At 36.5% G+C, this 21,320-nt stretch overlaps 1 protein-coding gene across 1 annotated transcript in view; it reads left to right on the top strand.

The window, feature by feature from the left end:
* LOC111504731 (uncharacterized) overlaps positions 1-21,320 on the top strand; it is a 33,992-nt gene that overhangs the window by 10,407 nt on the left and 2,265 nt on the right. Inside the window, exons 3-7 of the mRNA XM_074178846.1 lie at positions 2,042-5,728; positions 8,990-9,034; positions 9,102-9,191; positions 14,409-14,600; positions 16,176-19,598. Coding sequence (XP_074034947.1) covers positions 2,042-5,728; positions 8,990-9,034; positions 9,102-9,191; positions 14,409-14,600; positions 16,176-19,598 — 7,437 coding nt within the window. The remainder of the gene's footprint in view (positions 1-2,041; positions 5,729-8,989; positions 9,035-9,101; positions 9,192-14,408; positions 14,601-16,175; positions 19,599-21,320) is intronic.

The following is a 21,320-nucleotide window of genomic DNA, read 5'->3' as shown; positions in this document are numbered from 1 at the left end:
CCAAACGGATAGAATATTCCTTTGAAAATGTTCTATAGAGCTTGACATTTCCTCAACCCTTTTGGGACAGTTACTGAACGGATTGCAACTTTCCACAGATCACTTCTAGAGGCTTCTAAAATTATTTCGACGTTTTCCATTCGCTTTCAATTTTTCCCATACTCTTTTTGGCGTTTTCCATTCACTTTTCGAATTCCAAGACGCTCTTTGACATATTTTGAACGCTTTTAGACGTTTCTAAAATTAGTCCAGTCGTTATAGTAAGTTCACCTCGGAATTCGAGATACCCAGCTGTAAGTCTGTAAATACTTGTATATTGACACCCTGAAAGTTGTCTCAAAACCTAAATATGGTAGGGTGTAAGCAACTATTAAATTTCAAGGTCAAAGGTCACAAAAATCGGTTTTTGGCGCTTTTTTGGAAATATCTCATTTCCAATGGGTTTTTTGCTATTTGTATTTATTATCAATATTGTAGAATACAAAATTCTCTACAAATTTCGTTCAAAAAATTTGTTTATACGGTGAACCGTTTTCGAGATAGAGGGCGGAGAGCACGCGGTCACAGCATCACTTCAGGTCAACCGGTGCCTCCGGTCGAAAACGCGCCATATATAGTTGATGAACTATCGATAAATCAATGATTATAAATATTTGTCAATTTTTATCAACTATTATATTATATTTTATCATTTTTTTCCTAACTTATCCACTTTTTATTCAGTATTAATTTATTTAACACTTACCTGCCCATGTAATTGCAGAATTGTTAATGAAAATATAGGAATTATATTTGAATTTCAACCTAACTAATATTTATAACTTCTTACATGATGAAAAAAAAACAAATAAATTGTGATTTTTTCATTAAAAAATATCATTGAATACATTTATTTTTATTGAAAGTAAAGAAATGGAATAAAGGGTACAAAAACTACAATTTATAATTTTAATCATCTTCTTTCTCTTCATCGTCGTCTTCTGGATGCTGGTAAATTTCAAACTGGTCTTCATTATCGTCTTCAACGACATTTGTCTCAAGTTCTTCCATGATTTCGGGGTCAAAGGTTCCATCTTCGTTAATATCGCTCTGATATGGTAGAGCATTGAGACAAGCTTGCCCATTACATTGGCCACAAGCTAAAGAGCATTGCAAGCCCGCTTTCCTGCATCCGCATCGCGAACCACAACCACTCTTGCAGTTGCAGAAAATTGTATTTAGCAAATCTTCTGGAGCAGGTGGTAAAATTGTCCAGAAAATCGTTTCGCATTGCCCAACCCTATACCTGGGGTTCCAAATCATGTCCTAACTATGTTTGAACTTGATAATATACACGGTTGAAATGTTGATGAGCAGCTGCACTTGGTGGTGGAATATTTGAGAGCTGCACAGGTTTATTAAGTTTTGTAGACTTGACGTAATGCATATAACGAAGATGATCGAGACTTTTCACAGATTTCGGAGCATTATAGACTGCCAATAAGGTTTGAGTTACACTCTCTAATAATCTCTGGGCCGAACAATTTTCTTCCTCAAATGCTGCAGCTAGTTCATCCAAATTTGTCAGTTTCTCAAAAACTTTTGAAAATGATTTTTTTCCCTTTTTGAAAAGCGCAGAATTTGTGTCACAGCCACTTAATGCGTGCAGAAATAAAATATGTTTTTTAGAATGAGGATAATTATCAAAACTTTTAGTCGAGTATATCTCCGTTTTTACATATCGATTATACATATCGATTATATAAATTTGTAACTAAGGCATATTTTTATTTCTTGATTTTAGTAAAATCAGAATCAAGTGGCGCCCCCTCCATAAAAAAAACATTAACACTACTCCCCCAGCCGTCGAATATCGATCACTATAAATAATATTATCAGAAAAAGGTAATGACGAAATATTGAATTTCTAAGACATATGACCTCATGATAACGTAGAGAGCTTCTGACATGCCATAAAATGATTACCAGCAGAAATCTATCATTTCTGCATTTTCGAATAACCTATTGAACAGAATATAATTTCTCTATTTTTCAATTCTAGGTGAACAAGTAATACATAGAAGAGAGTTGTCTCAGAAGATGAGAAAACCCTCTACAAAACAGACGGGTCAAGTAGAAAGTGAAAAGCCCAAAGGAAGAACCCAAAAACCGATGAATCATTCCAAAGAATTTCTTTTGAGTGAAAATGAAATAGATGAGAAATTTTTTGATACTTACGAGGTATCTGAGCAATACGAATTAGAAGCTGCCAAGCCTCGCCGCAGTCAGAGCGAATTGACATTCAATGTTTTTGAATTGATGGAAAAACAGGAAAGAAGACCTAATCCTGTAGAACATTTACAGCCCAATAATCTGAAACCCTTCGGTTCAACAGAGAATGATCATAATCCCACACTCATGAAAAGTAAATCATCTACGTTCTTTCGTTTTCCTCCAGGTTATGAAGAACCGGAACAAGTCAGTGCCGATAAAAAACACAAGAGATCTGAAGACATTCAACATAGAGAATATTCTACCAGTAGCAAGGCCGCCCTTTTCAGACTTGAAGATCATGTCGAGATGATTAAGAGTTTACCACCCATATCTGTATCAAAATATGATGTTATCAGACCGCCAAGATTCTATACGCCAAATATCGGAAATATAGAACAAAAGCAATCTGAAGGAGATTTGACTAACATTAAAAGTAGAGAACTCAATAAATTGGACTTTCCGTTCAAGAATGATTCTGAGATGAACCCAAAAGAGCCATTCAAGTTACCATGGACCGAAAATGATTCTACCCAATCACATGCAAGTGAACCTGATGAAAAATCAGTTTCAGTCATCAAGAAGCCTTTGGAGACACCTTGGCCTTCGTATGCTGACAGATTGAAGTCTAGTGTTAACGAAAATGATATAAAATCAGTCAAAAGTACAACTCAGCCTAACATAATAGAAAGTGCATCAGATCCGATATACATAGATAGACTCACTTCCAGTACAGAAAAATTACAACAGATCGGTAAACAAACTGACGATAACTTCGTAAGACGACCCAGTTTCTTACAGAAAACCCCCGCTGTTTCACAAAAAAGAACCTTGAGTACAGAGCCACTAGTGACCTTGAATTCAACTAAATATCCGGGAGCAGCAGTTTCCAAAATGAAGCCAGTCAAATTAACTCCTCAGGAGAAATATAATATTCAATCGAAGAAATACTCAAGAAAATCGCGACCCCTGGAACCCGAGAGTTGCGAGAAAGAAAAACCACCTGACAAATGTTTTCTTCCATCTAAAATTAGGCTCAAACCCTCACCTTGTACTCCCAAACCCAAACCTTGTCCAAAAGAAGAACCTTGTGTGAGAGCAGACGATTGTCTCAAAATTGAACCCAAGCGTTTACCAAAAATTGCCCCGTCACCTTGTCCGTGTATAGAACCAGATGTGCCGGATATAAATCCTAGATTGAAAAGATTACAGATGAAATTTCAAGATCCTCCTAGAGAGTGTCCATGTGAGACTTGCCCTTGTCCTTCAAGAGCTGATGATAGCTTAGTGGAGAAACCAAAGAAATTGTTACCCTTGAAAGCTGGCGAGTGTGTTTGTGTAGAACCTCCACCAATGGTCGATGTACCTCTGAAAAGATTACAAAAAGTTTGCATTCCGGAAGAAAAGTGTAACCCTATTGTTGAATGTCCTAAGCCAGAACCGTGCATTAGGGCTGATGATAGCTTGGAGGTGTGCGAAAAGACGTTACCCAAATTGAAAGTTAGTCCATGTCCCTGTATAGAACAACCAATACCAGATAAAAATCCAAAAATTCGTAGGCTCAAATTTAAGTTCAAAGATCCACCAAGAATATGTCCTTGTGAGCCTATTTGCCCGTGTCCACCCAGAGCCGATGATAATATCATTGAGAAATCTAAGAAACTTCCCCTGTATATACCAGGCGATTGTGCCTGTATTGAACCACCTCAAATGATTGACGTTCCTTTGAAAAGACTTCAAAAAGTTTGCATTCCTGAAGAAAAGTGCTACCCAAAGGAGGAGTGTGTCAAACTGGAACCTTGTATCAGGGCAGATGACTGTTTGAAAATAGAAGAGAAAACCTTACCCGTTTTGAAACCCTCAGATTGTGTTTGCAGAGAACCCTTCATTCCCGATAAAGTTCCAAAAATGAAAAGATTAGAGATGGTTTTCGAAGACGAACCTAAAATCCGTCCTTGTGAACCCGAATATTCTTGTTCACCACGAGCCGATGACACGGTGCCACAAAAAATAAAAAAATTGCCTCAGTTAATCGCTGGTGAATGTCCGTGTGTAGAATCGGCACCGTTGATTGATGTGCCTTTGAAAAGGCTTCAAAAAGTGTGTGTACCAGAAGAGAAGTGTAAGCCTAGAAGAAAATGCCCACCACCGGAGCCATGCATCAGAGCGGATGATGATTATTGTGAGAAACTGAAGGAATTGCCCAAATTAGAAGCAAAAGTTTGTCCTTGTATTGAGGAACCACCGATGAAAGAAGCTCCTGTTCTCAAAAGATTGAATCTTAAAGTACCAGAACCTCCGAAAGTATGTCCAAAACCGTGTACTTGCGAAGTAGACTGCCCACGTGCTGATGATCAAATGAAAGACAAAAAGAAACCCCTTCCCATTCTGAGAGCTGGTGACTGCCCGTGTATTGATAGACCAATGGTTGATGTTGGTCCACTGAAGAGATTGAAATGCGAAGAAGAACCGGAAGATTGCGTCACAGTCGACCCGTGTATAGACATTCCAAGGGCTGACATGGGATGCTGGGAGTATTGGACCCCAGAAAAGCCTAAATGCAAAAGTGGCGACAAGACCAAGAAAAAAAGAGGTGTTAGTGTTAATGCAGAAAGGAAATTCAATACAGATTCCAGAGTTGAATTGTTTGATGAAATGAAAAAAATTAGGCAAATTAGAGATCAAACAGAAAGTCATTCCGTGTTGTCGAAAGAGCCACAATATGAAAAAAACAATCTTGGTGTTGATTTTGAGGAGTTCAATAGAGTGTCCGATGTTTGGAAAGAAAAAAATGGCTGGGTGATAAAGAAACAACCAGAAATAATATATGAAAGTCCAAAAAATCATGTTAGCAAAAATCCGTTGCTGGAGTCAACACCAACGGTATTTTTATTAAAAAAACTCATCAGTTCAGAACAGGAAAAATACAACAAAAGTATATGCAATGCAGAACAGGGAAGAAACCTAGACGTGAAGAAAGTCATGAATGCAGCTCCAAGCCAAAATGATAACCAAAGTACGTTATCTTTGCCGAACGTAAGAAACTTGAGTACTGATGCACAAGCTTTGGGAACGGTTCGGAACAAGTCAACCAACCGAAGAGTTCCGTTGCCTAAAAAAAGTAAAGATACAGTAAAGAAAAAATCGGTTTGCCATAAAATTGGTGAAACTTGTGAACTGAATTCGAAACTACCATGCGTCAGTGAAAAATCTGTGAAGACATGCGAGAAACCATATACTCCTGTAAGTTGTGACAAGAAACCTCCACCATATCCTGCATTTTCTGAAGTCATGGAAGAGGAAGTGGAACCATTTTCAGAAGCTACACAGTGGACATGCAATAGACAAGAATTCGGCTTCTATCCGAGATATAAGAAATTGAATAATCCATTCAAAGCAGATAAAGATAAAAAGAACTATACTACCACTACCCTCATTGACAACCTCATCGCGGTTCAAGTCCCATCAAAATCAAACGGTAATGATCAAACATTTTCACATTTCACGAATTAACTTTTTGCGTTTTGTGTCCTAGCGAGTTCTGAATGAAAATTTCCATTGATGAGGTTCCACAGAAAAATGATTTACCTACTTTTTCAATTAGTTCTTTGGGCAAGTTTCATTTCAATGTGAATACAATTCGTAAGATTTTCAGAAATTCATCCTTTTCTATTGGTCATTCAAAGTTTGGGGTATCAACCTATATGCAATGAAAAAATTGTACAATTCAACATTTCCTTGTATGATCTACACTTCTTCCTGAGAAGTTTATTTTGGAATTATTTTCTTTTTTTCTCTCTTCGAAAGATTCTCAAATTTTTTTTATAGATGGAGTAATATAAAGCCAAAACCTTTCCCAAAATATGACATCTTCCAAAAATATATTCCTTTCAATTTGAGTTCAAACACAGATTCTTCAAAAAAGTGTGATTCATGGTGATTTGGGTAATATTGAAACATTGTATGGCGTGTAGTATCCCAAGAAACAAAAATATTTCTAACGGGGTGAGTGGCGGGGGAACCACTGTCTCTCTCTTATGGGTGTTTGACAGGTCCCCGGTGCAGTCCACACGGCACTCACCCAATAAAGTTACCGGTCAACCACCCAATCCCGCATCTACGGGCAACAGGCGTTTGTCGGTTTCAAGCTAGATGTGTGGGAGAGGTGTCTCGCAAGAGCCCTCGGCGAATACTCATCCAACGCTGGAAAGGTAGCTTTCCTAACATGAGTGCCCTTCGGGGTAACGTAAGGGTATGCGGTGCAGACCACACGACGTACACCCAAAAGTTGTTAGCGAACCGCCCTATCCCGCACCTATACGGGTAATAGGCGCGACGTCAGCGACATAAGATGTGTGGTAGAGGACGCTCGACAGAGTCCTCGACGGTTACTCATCAAACGTTGGAAAGGGAACTTTCCTAACATGAGTTCTAGGGGGGAGGTGAGTGCCCGCTCGCGGCTGGAGGCTGGCGAGCCTCATCTCCAACTGGCGTTGGCCAGGGGGCCAACGCCAGTTGGAGCGGCTCCACTAGGGGCAGCGGCTCCACTAGCGGGTAAAGGGATATAGGGTTGCGATAATCCATTCATGGGTGCATTGCAGCCCCATTACTGAGGCACTGGACGGCTCATGCTGATCGAATGGCTGATCGAATTCTTCATGATATTTTTCCATTTCGTCGTTGATACCTTTAATTAAAGGAAGTTTGATATAGTTTTTGTTTGTGGTGGGTCTTTTACCTAGTTGAGATTATTACAATTTCATGGTTATTTTTCGGTAATATTGTTTAAAATTAATGATCTATGATTCGACTCGATTTAGATTTCAACGAACAGAAATAAAAACCTACGAAGTATCTTGTGTACACCGTTGTACCCACTTGGTTTCAAAATTATCTGTCAGAATGAAAGCAATTTGTATCGAAAAAATGTGGAGTTCCCCAAGAATCAAGTCTTGTGCTAGTTTTTTTTTAAAGTAGAAAAATAACGACGGTTCTTGGCCTCCCCCACCAATATGAAGTAATTATTGGCATTTTATTGACAAATGATGTCATCAGTATGACCTTGAAAATGTTTCTGGTGCATAGATATGAATCACGTCATAGAAACATCCTCGCCACACCATTTTTGTCTGTGACTGGTGTCACACGACCTCGAGCTATGTCTGAGTCAATAAGACGTTGAACAAGGGGTTGACCTTCTGATTCGAGCTTGAAGGGCATCCTTGATCTTTGTGCATGCGATATAACCTTGAACGTAGATTTCGACCTCGATATTAGGAGGGTTGTCGTTCGTGAGGATGTGACAGCTGGTTAACTAAAACACATATTCAAAACAATTTTTTCAACATACACGGTGGAGGCAGGGTACGACATTGTCCTTCATGTGTACTCTGTGAAAATTTGTTCAGTATACACACACGTCTGCTTAATACGTAGTTATACCAACTAACGAGGGGTCACTCCTATTAGTGAGTTGTAGAGAGAGGTCACAGCAGCAGCAAATGAATCCATCACGCCCGCCTCTGAGTATGGGGAGAAAAGTGCAATTCTGAAAGTTCTGCTGGCTAATGTCAATGCAACGGTAGTGTGGCAGTGGTGCACACGTCTGCTTATCGTGAAGTTGGGGTTGGTGGTATAATTGCCTGTGACGTCAGGTGGCTCTAGTGGAACACTACTTTCCGGGGCAGAAAGTGCATACATCTACACTTCATGTAATAATGATCGACAATGACATATCTCCAATACATTGCGGAAATGTATATATCTATCAAAACTAATAATGTAGTATCAAAACAAAATGTTAGCTTGACCGATATGAACCCTCTTGAAATTCAATTACCTATCATTATCAACTGGGTTCAAAATGATAGGTAATTGTAATGGGTTGTCAGATTTCCCTGTATGTACATAGATCTAGAAGGCTAGGTGATGCAGCCTGAAAGTAACTCAGCAGGTATCTGTCTGTTTCAAATCTGTTTTTCCGTTAATCAGCTGTCGCCCCCATACGAACGACAACTCTCAGAAGTTGAGAAACTTGTGCGAACTAAGGACTAACGACGTCTTACCTTTCAACGTATGATTCCTGATTTAGTATTTGGATTAGGAGAGAAAAACTTTCCTCGAACAAGTAGGCAAACACTCATGTTCAAACAATAATGAACTATAACCGAGAAAGTCCTGAATGGCTGAATCTAATGTGCGTCAGTATATCATTATGACAACTGTAAAGGATATTTATGGAGATAGTATACGATAATGAATTCAGCGCTGTTACAGGCAACTTTTAAGAATTTTCTTCAAAATGCTCATAGGAGACTTAGGTATATCTTTAATTATAAATGGACCGTGATCTATCAAATTTAAAGTAGATTATATTTTACAAGAAAATTCAGGCATTGATAGCAGAGCACTCACTCTGTGCTTGCCTATCCAACTTTTTTCAACAGACCTGAAAGATCATTTACCAAATGAAATAACCGGTTTCTTCGATTAGCTGGATATATTTGGTGACAATTGAATTCACTTTGAATTCAACCTATCCTCGCCTATGTAGATGGTTGAGAATTCCATATACAGGAATGTTAAGAAAAGATCTCAGTCCAACTGTGCTTTCTCTAGACACCTATGTTGTAAAAATTATTGTGGTATGTTCAACATACCACAATAATGTTTTGAATTCAGGTTCTAATAAATGTTCCATTCATTCAACGAATGTCTTAATTTTTTTCATTATTTTCAGGCAAGGAATATGTTGCACATCCATCCAAAAATTCCAACAACTCAGGTTAGAAGACCATGGTACATCCCTTCATTTTCAGTCTATATAATCATACAATTTTCAATTATTGTAGGAGAGTCCGTCATGTCACCAATTTTGAAGAAAAGAACCCACAATGTTAGTGATTTCATGGATAATTCGACATATCTCTTAACAAATATTGGTAAGACATTTTCAATTTTATCGATTGCGAAATTTTATAAACGTCCAAATCAGTGCTTTAACTACACGAATGAAGTTCTGATAATTTGCAATAAATGTTTTTATGTTTCAAACCCAATATGCTGAACATGTCAAATCTCTTGAACAGGGTGACCAAGTGTCAATAAAATTGAAAATAACCAATATGAAATATCTACGAAAGGAAATACTACTGCATAATTCAAATATACTGATCTACAGTAATTGAGCACCATCAATAACTTCTTATTTTTCGAGAAACAAAGTCGTTTAGAATCCTACTCATGATCATTGTACATGTGATATGTCTAGAATGTTTTGAAGAATCCAAGAATGTTCATAACAGAGATGCAATTCAAAATAGTGAATAAATACATTATTTGAATATGTGAATGAATGAATGGATATGGATGAATATATTTCCAATATCTATGCAAATGGAAAAGATTCAGTCAAAAAAACATTTTTTTACCGATTTTTTTCAGTATCAGTATCTGTAGAGTAGGGAGGGTGAGTGTAAGCCCACAGTACTTAGACCCATTGTACATCCTCCCGAGGAGTTGTCCTCCTAGGTCATCGTCCATCCTGTCCTTTCCAGGAAGGTGGACAGGTCACTGGGAGACATCTCCTTCATATCGGCAGGTGTAGGCCAACACTCGCCGAACACACTCTCTTATTGACGATAACTCCAGGCACTCGCACAGGACATGCCTGACAGTCTCATTTTCCTGTTCACACTTTCTGCATAGAGGTGTGTCCACCAGCCCCATATTATGGAGGTGTTTCCTTAGTTGACAGTGACCCAAGTCACTCAATGTGATCCTGGTAAGATTACATCCTTTGGTTTCGTCTCATCTCTTTAATGATTGAGCATGGGTGTAACACTTGACTAGTTCCGCAATTGTCGAAGTCATCAGGCCGTAGATGCCACTGGGTCCTGAAATTCTTAGTCCAGCCGCTTCCTTGGCTAAAAAGTCGGCAATGCGATTACTTTTACTCCTGTCGTGCCCTTTAACCCACCTCAGGATAATGTTATTATCTACCGAGGCTTTGGCTAAATCTTGGTGACACTCTAGTACTAGCCCTGAGGTTATACGTTGTCTGTTCAGTGCAAATTGCTATGTTTTTACCAGAAATTCCTTCCTTGGTTAATTATTTTGTGGCGATTGATATATCAGCCAGTTCTGTTTGGACCACGCTGGTATTTCTTCCCATTCCCCACCTAATTCTTAGGCTTAGTGATCTGGAATACACTCCACACCCTGAGCCTTCTTTGATTTTTGAGCCGTCTGTGTAAATCCGTATTGCATTTGTATCATCTGACTCTATGTTCTGCTTTATTTGTATTTTGTGAGGTTTATTAAACACAAACCTGGGTTCAATTGCATCGCTTGTTGCCTGCAGCAGAGGTTGCGTAGTAAGCGCTTCCCGCCACACGCCCGGCTTCAATTGACCCATTCCTACTTCGAGGTTTACACCAGCCGTGCACAATCGTACCATGGCCATCAACGCAACCTCCTTAACGTACAGATCATGAGGGGTCAGACCCGTGATTAATTCCATTGCCGCGGTTGGTGTTGTTCTCATGGCTCCTGTGATGGCTCATAGCTCAGTATATTTCAGTTGGTTGTTCATAATATGTTTGACTCATACGTAGTTCCAGAAGATTTACCATTTATTGAAAAGCTAGAATTTCTAATCAACAATGAACCATTAATGAGTATGAGTTACACTATCCATCAACACTTTTGGAGTCAACTCCAAAAATAACTTTTCTACTACCACCTTTCAATATTGAGACAATTGGGACAATATCGTACGTATTCACAAATAATTACAATGTATCTACTGTAATCAATTTCGCATGGAATTCAATTAAATCAACCAAAGAGACACATGATGTTGAAATTGCAATTCCAACACTCTGTTCTTTCTCCACTACTTGTGGTAAAAAAAATGTTTGAAATCATTTTAGTTTTTTTGAGTTTTTTTCAAAATGGCATTTTGGTGTGAATGGTAAAATTTGAAATTTTCACTCTCAAAGCATCCTGAATAATTTTAAAATATCCTTGGTATCATATTTTCATTCATTTAGCGACGGGATTACGAGACCTGGATTGTACGTATTGATAAGCTAGAAATCTAGTCATTTCAACGTATTTCTAACTATATATGAAGCAACTAGCGACCACTCCTCGGCACCGCACGGGTGCAATGCTGATACTAAATATAAAATCACCAACCGGCATGCAGGGCATGCAGAAACAGTGATGTGAAGATAATTTTGTTTTATGGACGCGACTTTTCCCTGCGGTTGGCACCCCTGCGAACCTACATACAAAATTTCAGCCTTCGAAAATATACCGTTATACAGAAACGTTTGTTCACGTACCACTCATACAGAAAATCGACTGCTTGAGATTCTCCTGCACACTCTCACAGAGAGCTGCGATGCTTTCTGCAGATCTTGTGTTTCGTTGACGTACAAATGTTGGTCGATAGTTTACTGAGTCGGTGGACTCAAATGTATCCACCACATTGCGAATAGTCCCCTTGATAAGACGATTATGGCGACTGTAAAATGGGCGAAGCGCAGCCTATGAACAATTTTGTTATTCGCATGGTGATTTGGCAAAACAGACTAAATAAATGACAACTAATTTGACAGATGTAGCTTCGAAAAGAAAGTAGAAATTATCTCGTGATCATCACAGTTTTTGAGGTATAACTAATGATCAGCTCAAATATTGAAATAATAATAATAATAATAAGTTTATTGCCCATCAAAATACAGGATAATAACAAAAAACAAAATACAAGAGAGAGAAAAATAAAAACACTTTGTATTTGGTTGCAAATGGCTTTTGGTTCAGACCGCGAATTTGCATTCGCGTCTGCTCTTCCACCAATGCCAAAAATTATAAAAGTAAATAAATGAAGGCTTGAAGAGAAGAAAAGATGAAAGAAAAGAAAAAAAAAAGGAAAGAAAAGAGAAAGTAATATAAAGATATAGATATGTGAATAGCTAAAACATGTTTCAAGATTCTCGCCGCGGACCTAGTTATTCTGAATGCTGAACAGATGCTATTTAAACCTACTTTTGAAAATAGTTCCTGACATGTTGAAACAATTGTTTTCTTTTCCCATTCATGGAAATAATTTATTGTGGAGGAGATATTATAGGAAGCGGATCGTTTGAATATTTCCTTTTTATGTACAGGAATGTTTAGCACTGTCTTTTTACGCAAATTCAGGTTATGGATATCTGTTCTATAAGACAAATGTCCATATAAGTAGGGAGGATTCCTATATTTGAATATTTTAAAGAATTTGCATGTTGCATGAAGACGTCTACGATTGAACATATTCAACCACTTCAAATCTGCTAATGTAAAATTCTAGACCTCCTTCTGATACCAAATATTTACCTGATACGAGAGTTTTGAACTTTTTTTATGCGACACGTGTCGTTCTTATCTAAACATGAATTATTAACAGCGTCACAGTGGTTGAAATGAGATAAAACTAATGAATCACATAGCGTTTCCGTGACATCTACATCCAAATATTGTCTATGGGGATATATGAGTTTCAATGATGAATAAGCAATTTTAAGTTTGTAGGTTATATGTTCATGAAATCTTAGTTTATGATCTAAAATCAACCCCAAATTTTCTGCATACGGTCTGAATTGTATCTCAGAGTTTCCCATTTTCAAGCTGTAATTTTCTACTTCTTCCCTGATGTTATCACTTCCAAAAATGATAGCTACTGATTTGTTTGGATTGATTTTCAACATATGGTCAGTGGACACTTTTAGAATCGTATTTAAATCAAAATTTATATCGGTTACTGCTTGCCCTATATCTGATGATTTGAAAGATAAATATAATTGAGAGTTATCTGCATAAAGGTGATATTTACGAGACTTCATCTCATTGATGAATGTGGCAGTATACAAGGTATAAAACAGTGGGCCTAAAATGCTGCCTTGGGGTACTCCTGTTTTAACTTCTCTCCAAGTAGAAGAAATATCATGAATCTGTACTTTCTGTAATCTATTATCTAGATAAGATGATATCAACATCACTTATCCATCACTGAACCCAAAAAAATGTAATATTGCACAACATATTTTATGATTGATGGTATCGAATGCTTTTGAATGATCCAACATAATCAAAATGGTGGCTTCATTTTCATCTATAGCTTTAATTATGTCATCTACGATCTCTAATAATGCTGTTGCACAACTATAACCTTTTCTAAAACCTGACTGTTCATGTGGCAAAATATTGTAACGATTAATGAAATGGCACACTTGATTTTTCATTACTTTCTCTATAATTCTGGAACATGTCGGGAAAATACTTATTGACCTTAAATCATTAAAATTTTGTGGCTGATTATATTTTGGTAGGGGTATAATTTTTGCACATTTCTATTCATCAGGAAAATAACTTTGACTTATGCATTCGTTTATTATGTGAGTTAGTACCGTTATAATGAAAGGACAACAAATTTTTATAACACTTATATTGATTTCATCTACCCCATATGCTTCTGATTTTATGCTATTTATGATGCTAAAGATTTCATCTTCAGTGGTTGGTGAAATGAATTGATCACATAACCTTTTTTTCTGTTCGTGCCATAAAAGCGCAGTGTCTTCATCCGGTGGGATATCTCTTTGAGACATAGTTGAAATAAAATTGCTAATAGCTTCTACATTTTTCAAGTTTTCAGGGAGATATTTATTTTTACTTTTCGCAACTTCTAATTTCATAAGTTCCCGCCATCTACTCTTACTATCAGTGTTACGTAGTTTGTAGTTCAAGTATGCCCTTTTCTCGTAATGTATAGCTTATTAGTATAATTCCTCAGTTGTTTATAGTAATCCCAATGGTGTGCTAGTTTTGACTTCTTGAATCAAGTTAATGCTTTGTCTCCCAATTTCTGCATTAGTCTTATGTTGTCAGTGATCCAAGGAGTGTAATTTTGTTTCTGTAAAAAGGATATTTTTTTTGGTGAATGATAATCAAGAGTTTTTGTGATGAATTCATTCATGAGATTTAATTTAACATCTATATCAACAGTTTCATATAGTAAAAGCCAAGCTTGATTTATTTATAATCAAGACTTACTTGTATGTGTAGAAAGATCAGTTATACACAGTTCAATATCATTTTTTTCATTTCAGACTACGTTCCAAAAAAGTTTTTTCATTGTAACAACAGAACCTGTATAGGAGCGATAGGAACAAGTAGTACCTCACCAAAAATTTTTTGTGTGGATAGTAATTCTCCATTGAATTCAAGAATACCCAAATGTATGCAACCACAGTACAGCCTGCAGATAGTGAGAGGCATTTGTTTCAATAGGCCTAGAAAAAGTAAGTGAATTGAAAGATAATTTTAACAAAAAGAGATCATATATTATCAGAAAAACAACACTTTCACCGTTATGTGTATTGATATATACAGAGTATTCCATATTTGATGGTCTATTAGACCATCGCAATGTTACCACATCTACATGTAACAGACATCAACTTGGAAATTTCAAATGGAACACCCTATATATTATATCATTTATAAATTTCAATATTAAATTTTACAAAAAGGATTTGAAGCTTTATATCTTCTATTAATTATCTGCAAGCACTTTCGACAGTTGGTAGTACTGTCATCTTCTAGGCACTCCTCAAACTACAGTCTGAGGAGTGCCTAGGAGGAGTGAGATATAAAGCTTCAAATCCTTTTTGTAAAATTTAATATTGAAATGCTGAAAATGAAGGAAAATTAGTTGCATCGTTCAAAACATTTATGAATTCTGCATCGAAATTCAAATTATTTTTGTTGAACATGTTCTATACTTATCTCTCATCGTTTTCAAAATAACAATTATTTTGTATTTTTTTTGGCGAAAACATGTTATTTTTATAATTTAATATCTCATGAATCAACTGATACATCGAATTCAACTTCTGGCAACAGTGAGATAAGATATGATGGTTGTTATTTCAGAATGGAACTCAAATCTTATTTTATACAGAGTGTCTGAAAAATACGTCTCAATTTGTATCTTCGATAAACGACCATAAATAATTTTTTTCAAATGGAACACACTGTATATTATTCAATTTTGTAATTCGGTGAAAAATGTATTATTGAACATATTGAATGATGAATAATGACTCCACATTAGTTCAGTAAGTTTTAATGGAATACATGAATGAAATTTCATAGTGGGTGTATGACAAACATTGCTATTTCGACTCAAGAACGAACACTTCTCAAAATTAAACTGATTACAAAAATGAGTCTACAATAGAAAACAAGAGATAATATTGTGAAATCAGCTTCACAATTATTTGACATTTGATACAAAAATTTGATGATAAAAATTCAGTAGCTCTGGTGCCTGAAATGCTGACCATTTACTTGTGAACATTGATGGGTTAATGTTATTACGTGCTCAGTCGTAGCTCTGCGGATTTTCAACGGCTTGATTTCCTCGACGACTCATCTAACGCGATCTTTCAGTTCCTGTTCCGTAATTATAGGTGTTCTATATACATTTTCTGTCAACTTCAGACTGGTGGAGTTTGATGTCGACATCTGTCCAGTGAAAGTTAAAATGTGAAAATTCATTCACTGATGTTCTATTTAGAATAACGTATGGACACCTTCTGGTATACCAGGTGGTGATTGGTGGTTGATTTTGAAAGTACTGAGGTTACCTCTATAGACCTCAGTTATCTGTGGAATGTTGAGAATGTTCCCATCAATAGTTTTTCAACGACGTCGCCGATGAGACCCCGTGTATGTATTGTCTATATTGAGGTTGTAGCAGTATCAAAAAATTGATAATTTTCGTTATTAGAGAGTTGTTATTGAGCATATCTATTCACTCTCCTCACTATAAATCTGTTCAGAAACTAAAAAGCGATATTTGATCATTTCAGGTTCCACTATTACCAAAACAGTATCCTACAGAAGAGACTCAACCTTCTCGAAGAAAGAAAAATCAAAAAAATGTGAAAAAGAAAAAAAGAAAAAATGCCCCAAATTTCAATTACAGAATTGTCCTCCACCTCAAATTCGACCAAAGTGCAAAGAAGAACATCCCGTCATTTGCGACAAATCTGAAGCACCTTACCCCGCATTCACAGACTGTCTTGATGAGGAACTAGCAGAGAACTTGAGCGAGTGCCCTTTAGAAGTGGAAAAAATCAGACAACTCCAACCCAGATATATTCAACCTCTTGATAAACCCAAACTTGTGAAACCAGTGGTACCAATTCTTGGAACAATCGACCTAAAGAAAGAGGAAGCTTGCATAAAGGAAAAATTATGTATAGAAAATAAAGGTCTGTCGCAGACTTGTGACCAATTTGGGAAATTTCAAAAACCGATGAGAGCGAAACATTACATCAATGATCAACAAAAGCATCGCGAAAGAATTGAGAAACTGAAAAAACAAGGCAAATGGCCACCCAAAAATTCGAGGGGTATATGCACCAGTACAGGAAATATTATATTGTTTCAGAGAAGAAATGTTTGTAAATATGCGAAAGGACTGAACAATATTCATTCATTAGAAGAATTCCAAGATAAAGACGTCCTTGAAAAAACAGAAAACACAAAAAAGATCCATACTCTCTTTCATCGAAACGTCAAAGTTAGGGATTATCACATTCTGTGTATGGAACCAATGAAAAAACTAAGTGAGCACGATAACAAAATGGATGAGGTACCACATCATGTGCTGACGGAAGATGATTCTTGTCGTTTCAGAAAGTTGAGAAATGTTCAATGGCGAATCAATAACTTTCAGAAGTGGCATAGGCTGAATAAATTGAGTAGCCTACCAGGTTATGAGAAAAGGTTCTTTTCCAGCATGGATCCCAGAAATAGATGTGTTTTCATCGAACATGGCCGAAAAAGCTTCAGTACATCTGCTACAAATATGGTTTCACCCTGTGAAACTTTAGATATGCCTATGCACAGAGGGATTTCTACAACATTCATTCTGGCTGGCACTAAAAAAAGTGAGATCAAGTATATACATGTAAGGAAAGAGAAAAAATCTCCCAAAGTATCGAAGTCTTGTCCAAAACTGACATTAAAAAGCTACTCCTACAAAAAACATACAGACTTCTTCAGGAGAAATTCCACCAAAAAAAATTCTAAAAAACAACAATCACCTTATACCGCGTATTCCGATAGTAATTACACGAATCTCACGTCAAATATTGATGAATGTCCTGTGATGAAGGAACAAATAGAACGCCTTCAGCCGCAGTACCAAATTTCGCCAGAAATAGAAACGCCTTCAGCGACCAGTTACACATTTCAAGATAAATTAGATCCATCTATCGAGGCAGAGTATGCACGTCAAAAATATGGAATAGAAAATGTTGGACTTACACAGCATTGTAGCAATTTCGGTGAAAAAATAAAACCACTGAGAGTAAGACTTGCTGCGGAAAGTCTCGACCTGGATAAGTCAAAAGAGATGATTTGCAGAGATCATTCAACTTCTTCCATTGTAGTTCCAGATTGCGGTAAAATTCGTGAAGTTCCTAATGTTCGTTTCTGTAGCTCGGCAGAAGTTGAAAACATAACTAGGGTTAACATATCCAATAACCAGCAAAGTAAATGTGACATGATCAAAGGAAAGAAAACTCCAGAAGATTTGTCACAATGTATAGAAACAAAAGTATGTCAACAAGTGAAAGTGACAATTCCCAGCTCATACAAAACTTGTCCTGAACCTCCGCAATATTCGCAAATAACTGAAAAGGTTATGGAAGAGCAAACTACAACTAATTGTCATGAACCTGAAGGAGAGCCTGCATGTGTAAAAAAAGTGGAAGATGGAAAAAGACAATCACAAATAGATTGTCCTGGCTTTATTCCGAATAAGTGTTCAAACAAAATTTCTCTCTGGCAGAAGATAGCAAATTACTTCAAAGCTAGACCAAATTGCCCGGCTCCTGATGAGTGGAAGAAAAAAGCTGCGAGAATGAAGGCTGAAAAGTATGCAAAAGTGGCTGGGTTGGTTGTAGTCGATCCAAAAGAACTCCCTCCAAAGAGAGGAAAATGCACTCAAGATGACTTACCTACAGTTATAACTCATCAAAGTTGTTATTCGCAAAAAAAGTCTATGGAAGATTCGGGTAAAAAATCATTCAGTACAACAGCTATAACAAATCCCATTCACTCTAAGTGTGGAAACATATGGTGTCAAGATAGCTTAAGCAATGGAAATGTATCCAGGAATCGACAAATACTTTTTCAAACTTCATCTGAGGGAGACATCAGTTTCAATAGCAATGATAGAAAACATTCAAATGAAGAACACATTTGTAGGCATTCGAAAACAATTAACGTAAATAAATCACCAAACTACTCTTTTCAGAATAATAATAATGATGACTTTTTGGGTGAAGCTGATAGAGTAGAGTTGCATGCGTCCAGTGAAGTTGGTCAAAATCATTTGGAAGCAATAGAACAACAGAACGATGATGTAAAACATGAGTTTTTCTGTGAATATATACGTATGAATACAACTGTTGGTCATAATGGTCTATTTATGACATCTTTGTGTGCGATTCCAACAGATGAAGTTGAATTGATAAATATAGATGAGAATAAAAGTGGGGGTAGTATACCTGAAGGAAATGAATGTGAGGCTATTCATACGGTAACCGAGCCTCACACGATGAATCGAATATATTCCTCAAAACCAAAATTATTGAACAATAATGGCAGTTTGAATTATTTGGTAAGACTATCTGACATTACGTCTCCTAATTACAGAAGCAATCTAGATGAAATTAACAAAGCGTTATTCGGAACCTCACCTGTATTAACATTCAGCAAAAACACCTGCGAGAATTGCTCACATGGAAGTCACGAAAAGATGAAGAAAGGAATAGGGTTATCTAACGGAAAATCTCCTTTTATTACGATGATGCGGCGTTACTATTCGAAAAATGCAAACTGTAGAAATCTGGAAGAAATCAACGAATCACTGGAGGAAGAAGAGAAGAAGAAAAAGTTTTCTAGAAAGGTATCAAAATCTGTAATAGAAAGAACGAACGTTTTGAGTGAACATGGCTATGATGATATCAGTTTAACCAGTCAACAGAATTTGGAGTCGATTGACGATGGAGATTTGGTCAAAACTAGCGGTGAAGGTGGAGATCAAGTTTTAAATCGTTTGTGTAATGTATCTTTCAGAAAACCTGGTTTATTCGATGTGATATTCCACGAACCACTAAGCGGTGTTTCTGGGTATAATCAGGCGAAAACATTTGCAGCTTTTCAAGAATATTTTCAGAAAATTGAAGTTTTGTCTGATATCAGCTACGAGGAGATAGGTGCGTTATTTTCACTCATTCCTTATACAATCTATGACCATTAGAATTAACCATATTAAATTATATCTTTCACGATTATTGGTTTCATGAATCAGTTAATTTTTTGACTTTCTTCCCTATAAATATTCATCAACAATCTATTTCTTTATCATATGCAGTATTATCTTGAAGTTAATTGAACTGAGTTCTGAATTGGATTGGTCATCTTGAGAAATCTCAACTGACCACAAACCATTCAACAGACCCTGATGGCTCAGCTCTGAGTTATTTCACAGCTTAGTGGCCAGAGTGGTATCAAGTATCTCGTCTTGCCATTTCACCCCAGTCTCCTCTACTTGAGAAAATTATGATTCATAACAAATATACAGCGTGTTTCAAATTCGATCTTCACCATTGGGATCTCGGAAACTATGAGAGATACAAAGATAGTTGAATTGGAGCAAAGTTGCGCATTTACCTGACTAACAATATGCTGTTAAGAAAGTTTTGAAATTTCAAGTATATTCGGAGATATCCGGAAAAAACAGAAACTTTGGAAAATGGTTTTTATTTTTTTCTGACTTCATTTTTCGAAGGATTCGAAAATGAAATTCACTATCACATTGCCACTTTTTTCTTCTACATGATGAAACTTGGAACTGTGTTCCAAGCTTTGGAGAAGCAGCATTTGCAATTTCAGCGACATGGTTGTGACAAGACATATTGGTGTCCACTTCAACTCCCAATAAACATATCGAAGCAGAAAGCTGAAATATCTGACATGACATTATTATATCCGGTTCGGAGACATTCATCTACATGGAGAAAACCGATGCCTGGGTTTTTGTGGCGTTGAATTGAAAGTTTCATGTTGATGCAGTGTTTTCATGTTTCGATTAATCAATAGTATCCTCAGATGCCACAATACGGACAAAACAAATTATGTGTTGTGCTTACATACTAATTTGATCCTCATGACTATTACTACCATGTAGTAGTTTCCTATGAGTAAATTGAATTATACAAAAATATTTTTTTATTTGTACACCAGATTTCGAAAATTGAAACTATACAGGGCTTTTCATGATGAGCGTTAATTAGCCGTTTCTGGCAAACTATTCAACGGATCGACCTGAAAATTCCACAGTATGCATAAGTCAATATGATCTACACGCCTAAAATATTTTAGACGAGGCGGCGTTGTCGCTTCTACTATAAAGTAGCGGCTTCTTTGATTTTTCAAATAGAACACCCCGTATATAATATCATATTATGATTCATTATCACTTTGTCAACAAATTCATATACTATTTCCCTATACATATCTATTACCGTTTAGAAGATATATAATTAATTTCTCTTGCACTAAAACGATCAAATTTGAAATGGAGTGGAGTGATACTATGAGGATCTTCATTCCGAGTCTTATTTTCATTTGCCCCATACAGATACTTTGATCTCATGAAAAAATGAGTGGAACTCAATTTTTTTAGATGGAACACTCTGTGAATTTCAACATTTTTGAGCTCTACATCCAATTTTAGATTAACTTTGTTCAGATAATACTATTTCTATTTTGAACCGTTTTCGAGATAAACTGTTTCAAACGGAAATTGACATGGTTTCCTTGTTCATCACTCATTTTTGTAAAACAGATTTCGTTTGATGTTTCTCAATTAGTCACAGATAATACAATGAAAAGATAATTATTAAAATACTCCTCAACCATCGAATGAAACTTCT

This window comes from Leptinotarsa decemlineata, unplaced genomic scaffold (genome assembly GCF_025532065.1).
Source record: "Leptinotarsa decemlineata unplaced genomic scaffold, Ldec_3_MD MMD2_tig00004307_RagTag_RagTag, whole genome shotgun sequence".
Classification (NCBI taxonomy): domain Eukaryota; kingdom Metazoa; phylum Arthropoda; class Insecta; order Coleoptera; family Chrysomelidae; genus Leptinotarsa; species Leptinotarsa decemlineata.
Note: the sequence above shows the minus strand (reverse complement) of the source record. Positions and strands in the feature narration are given on the sequence as shown.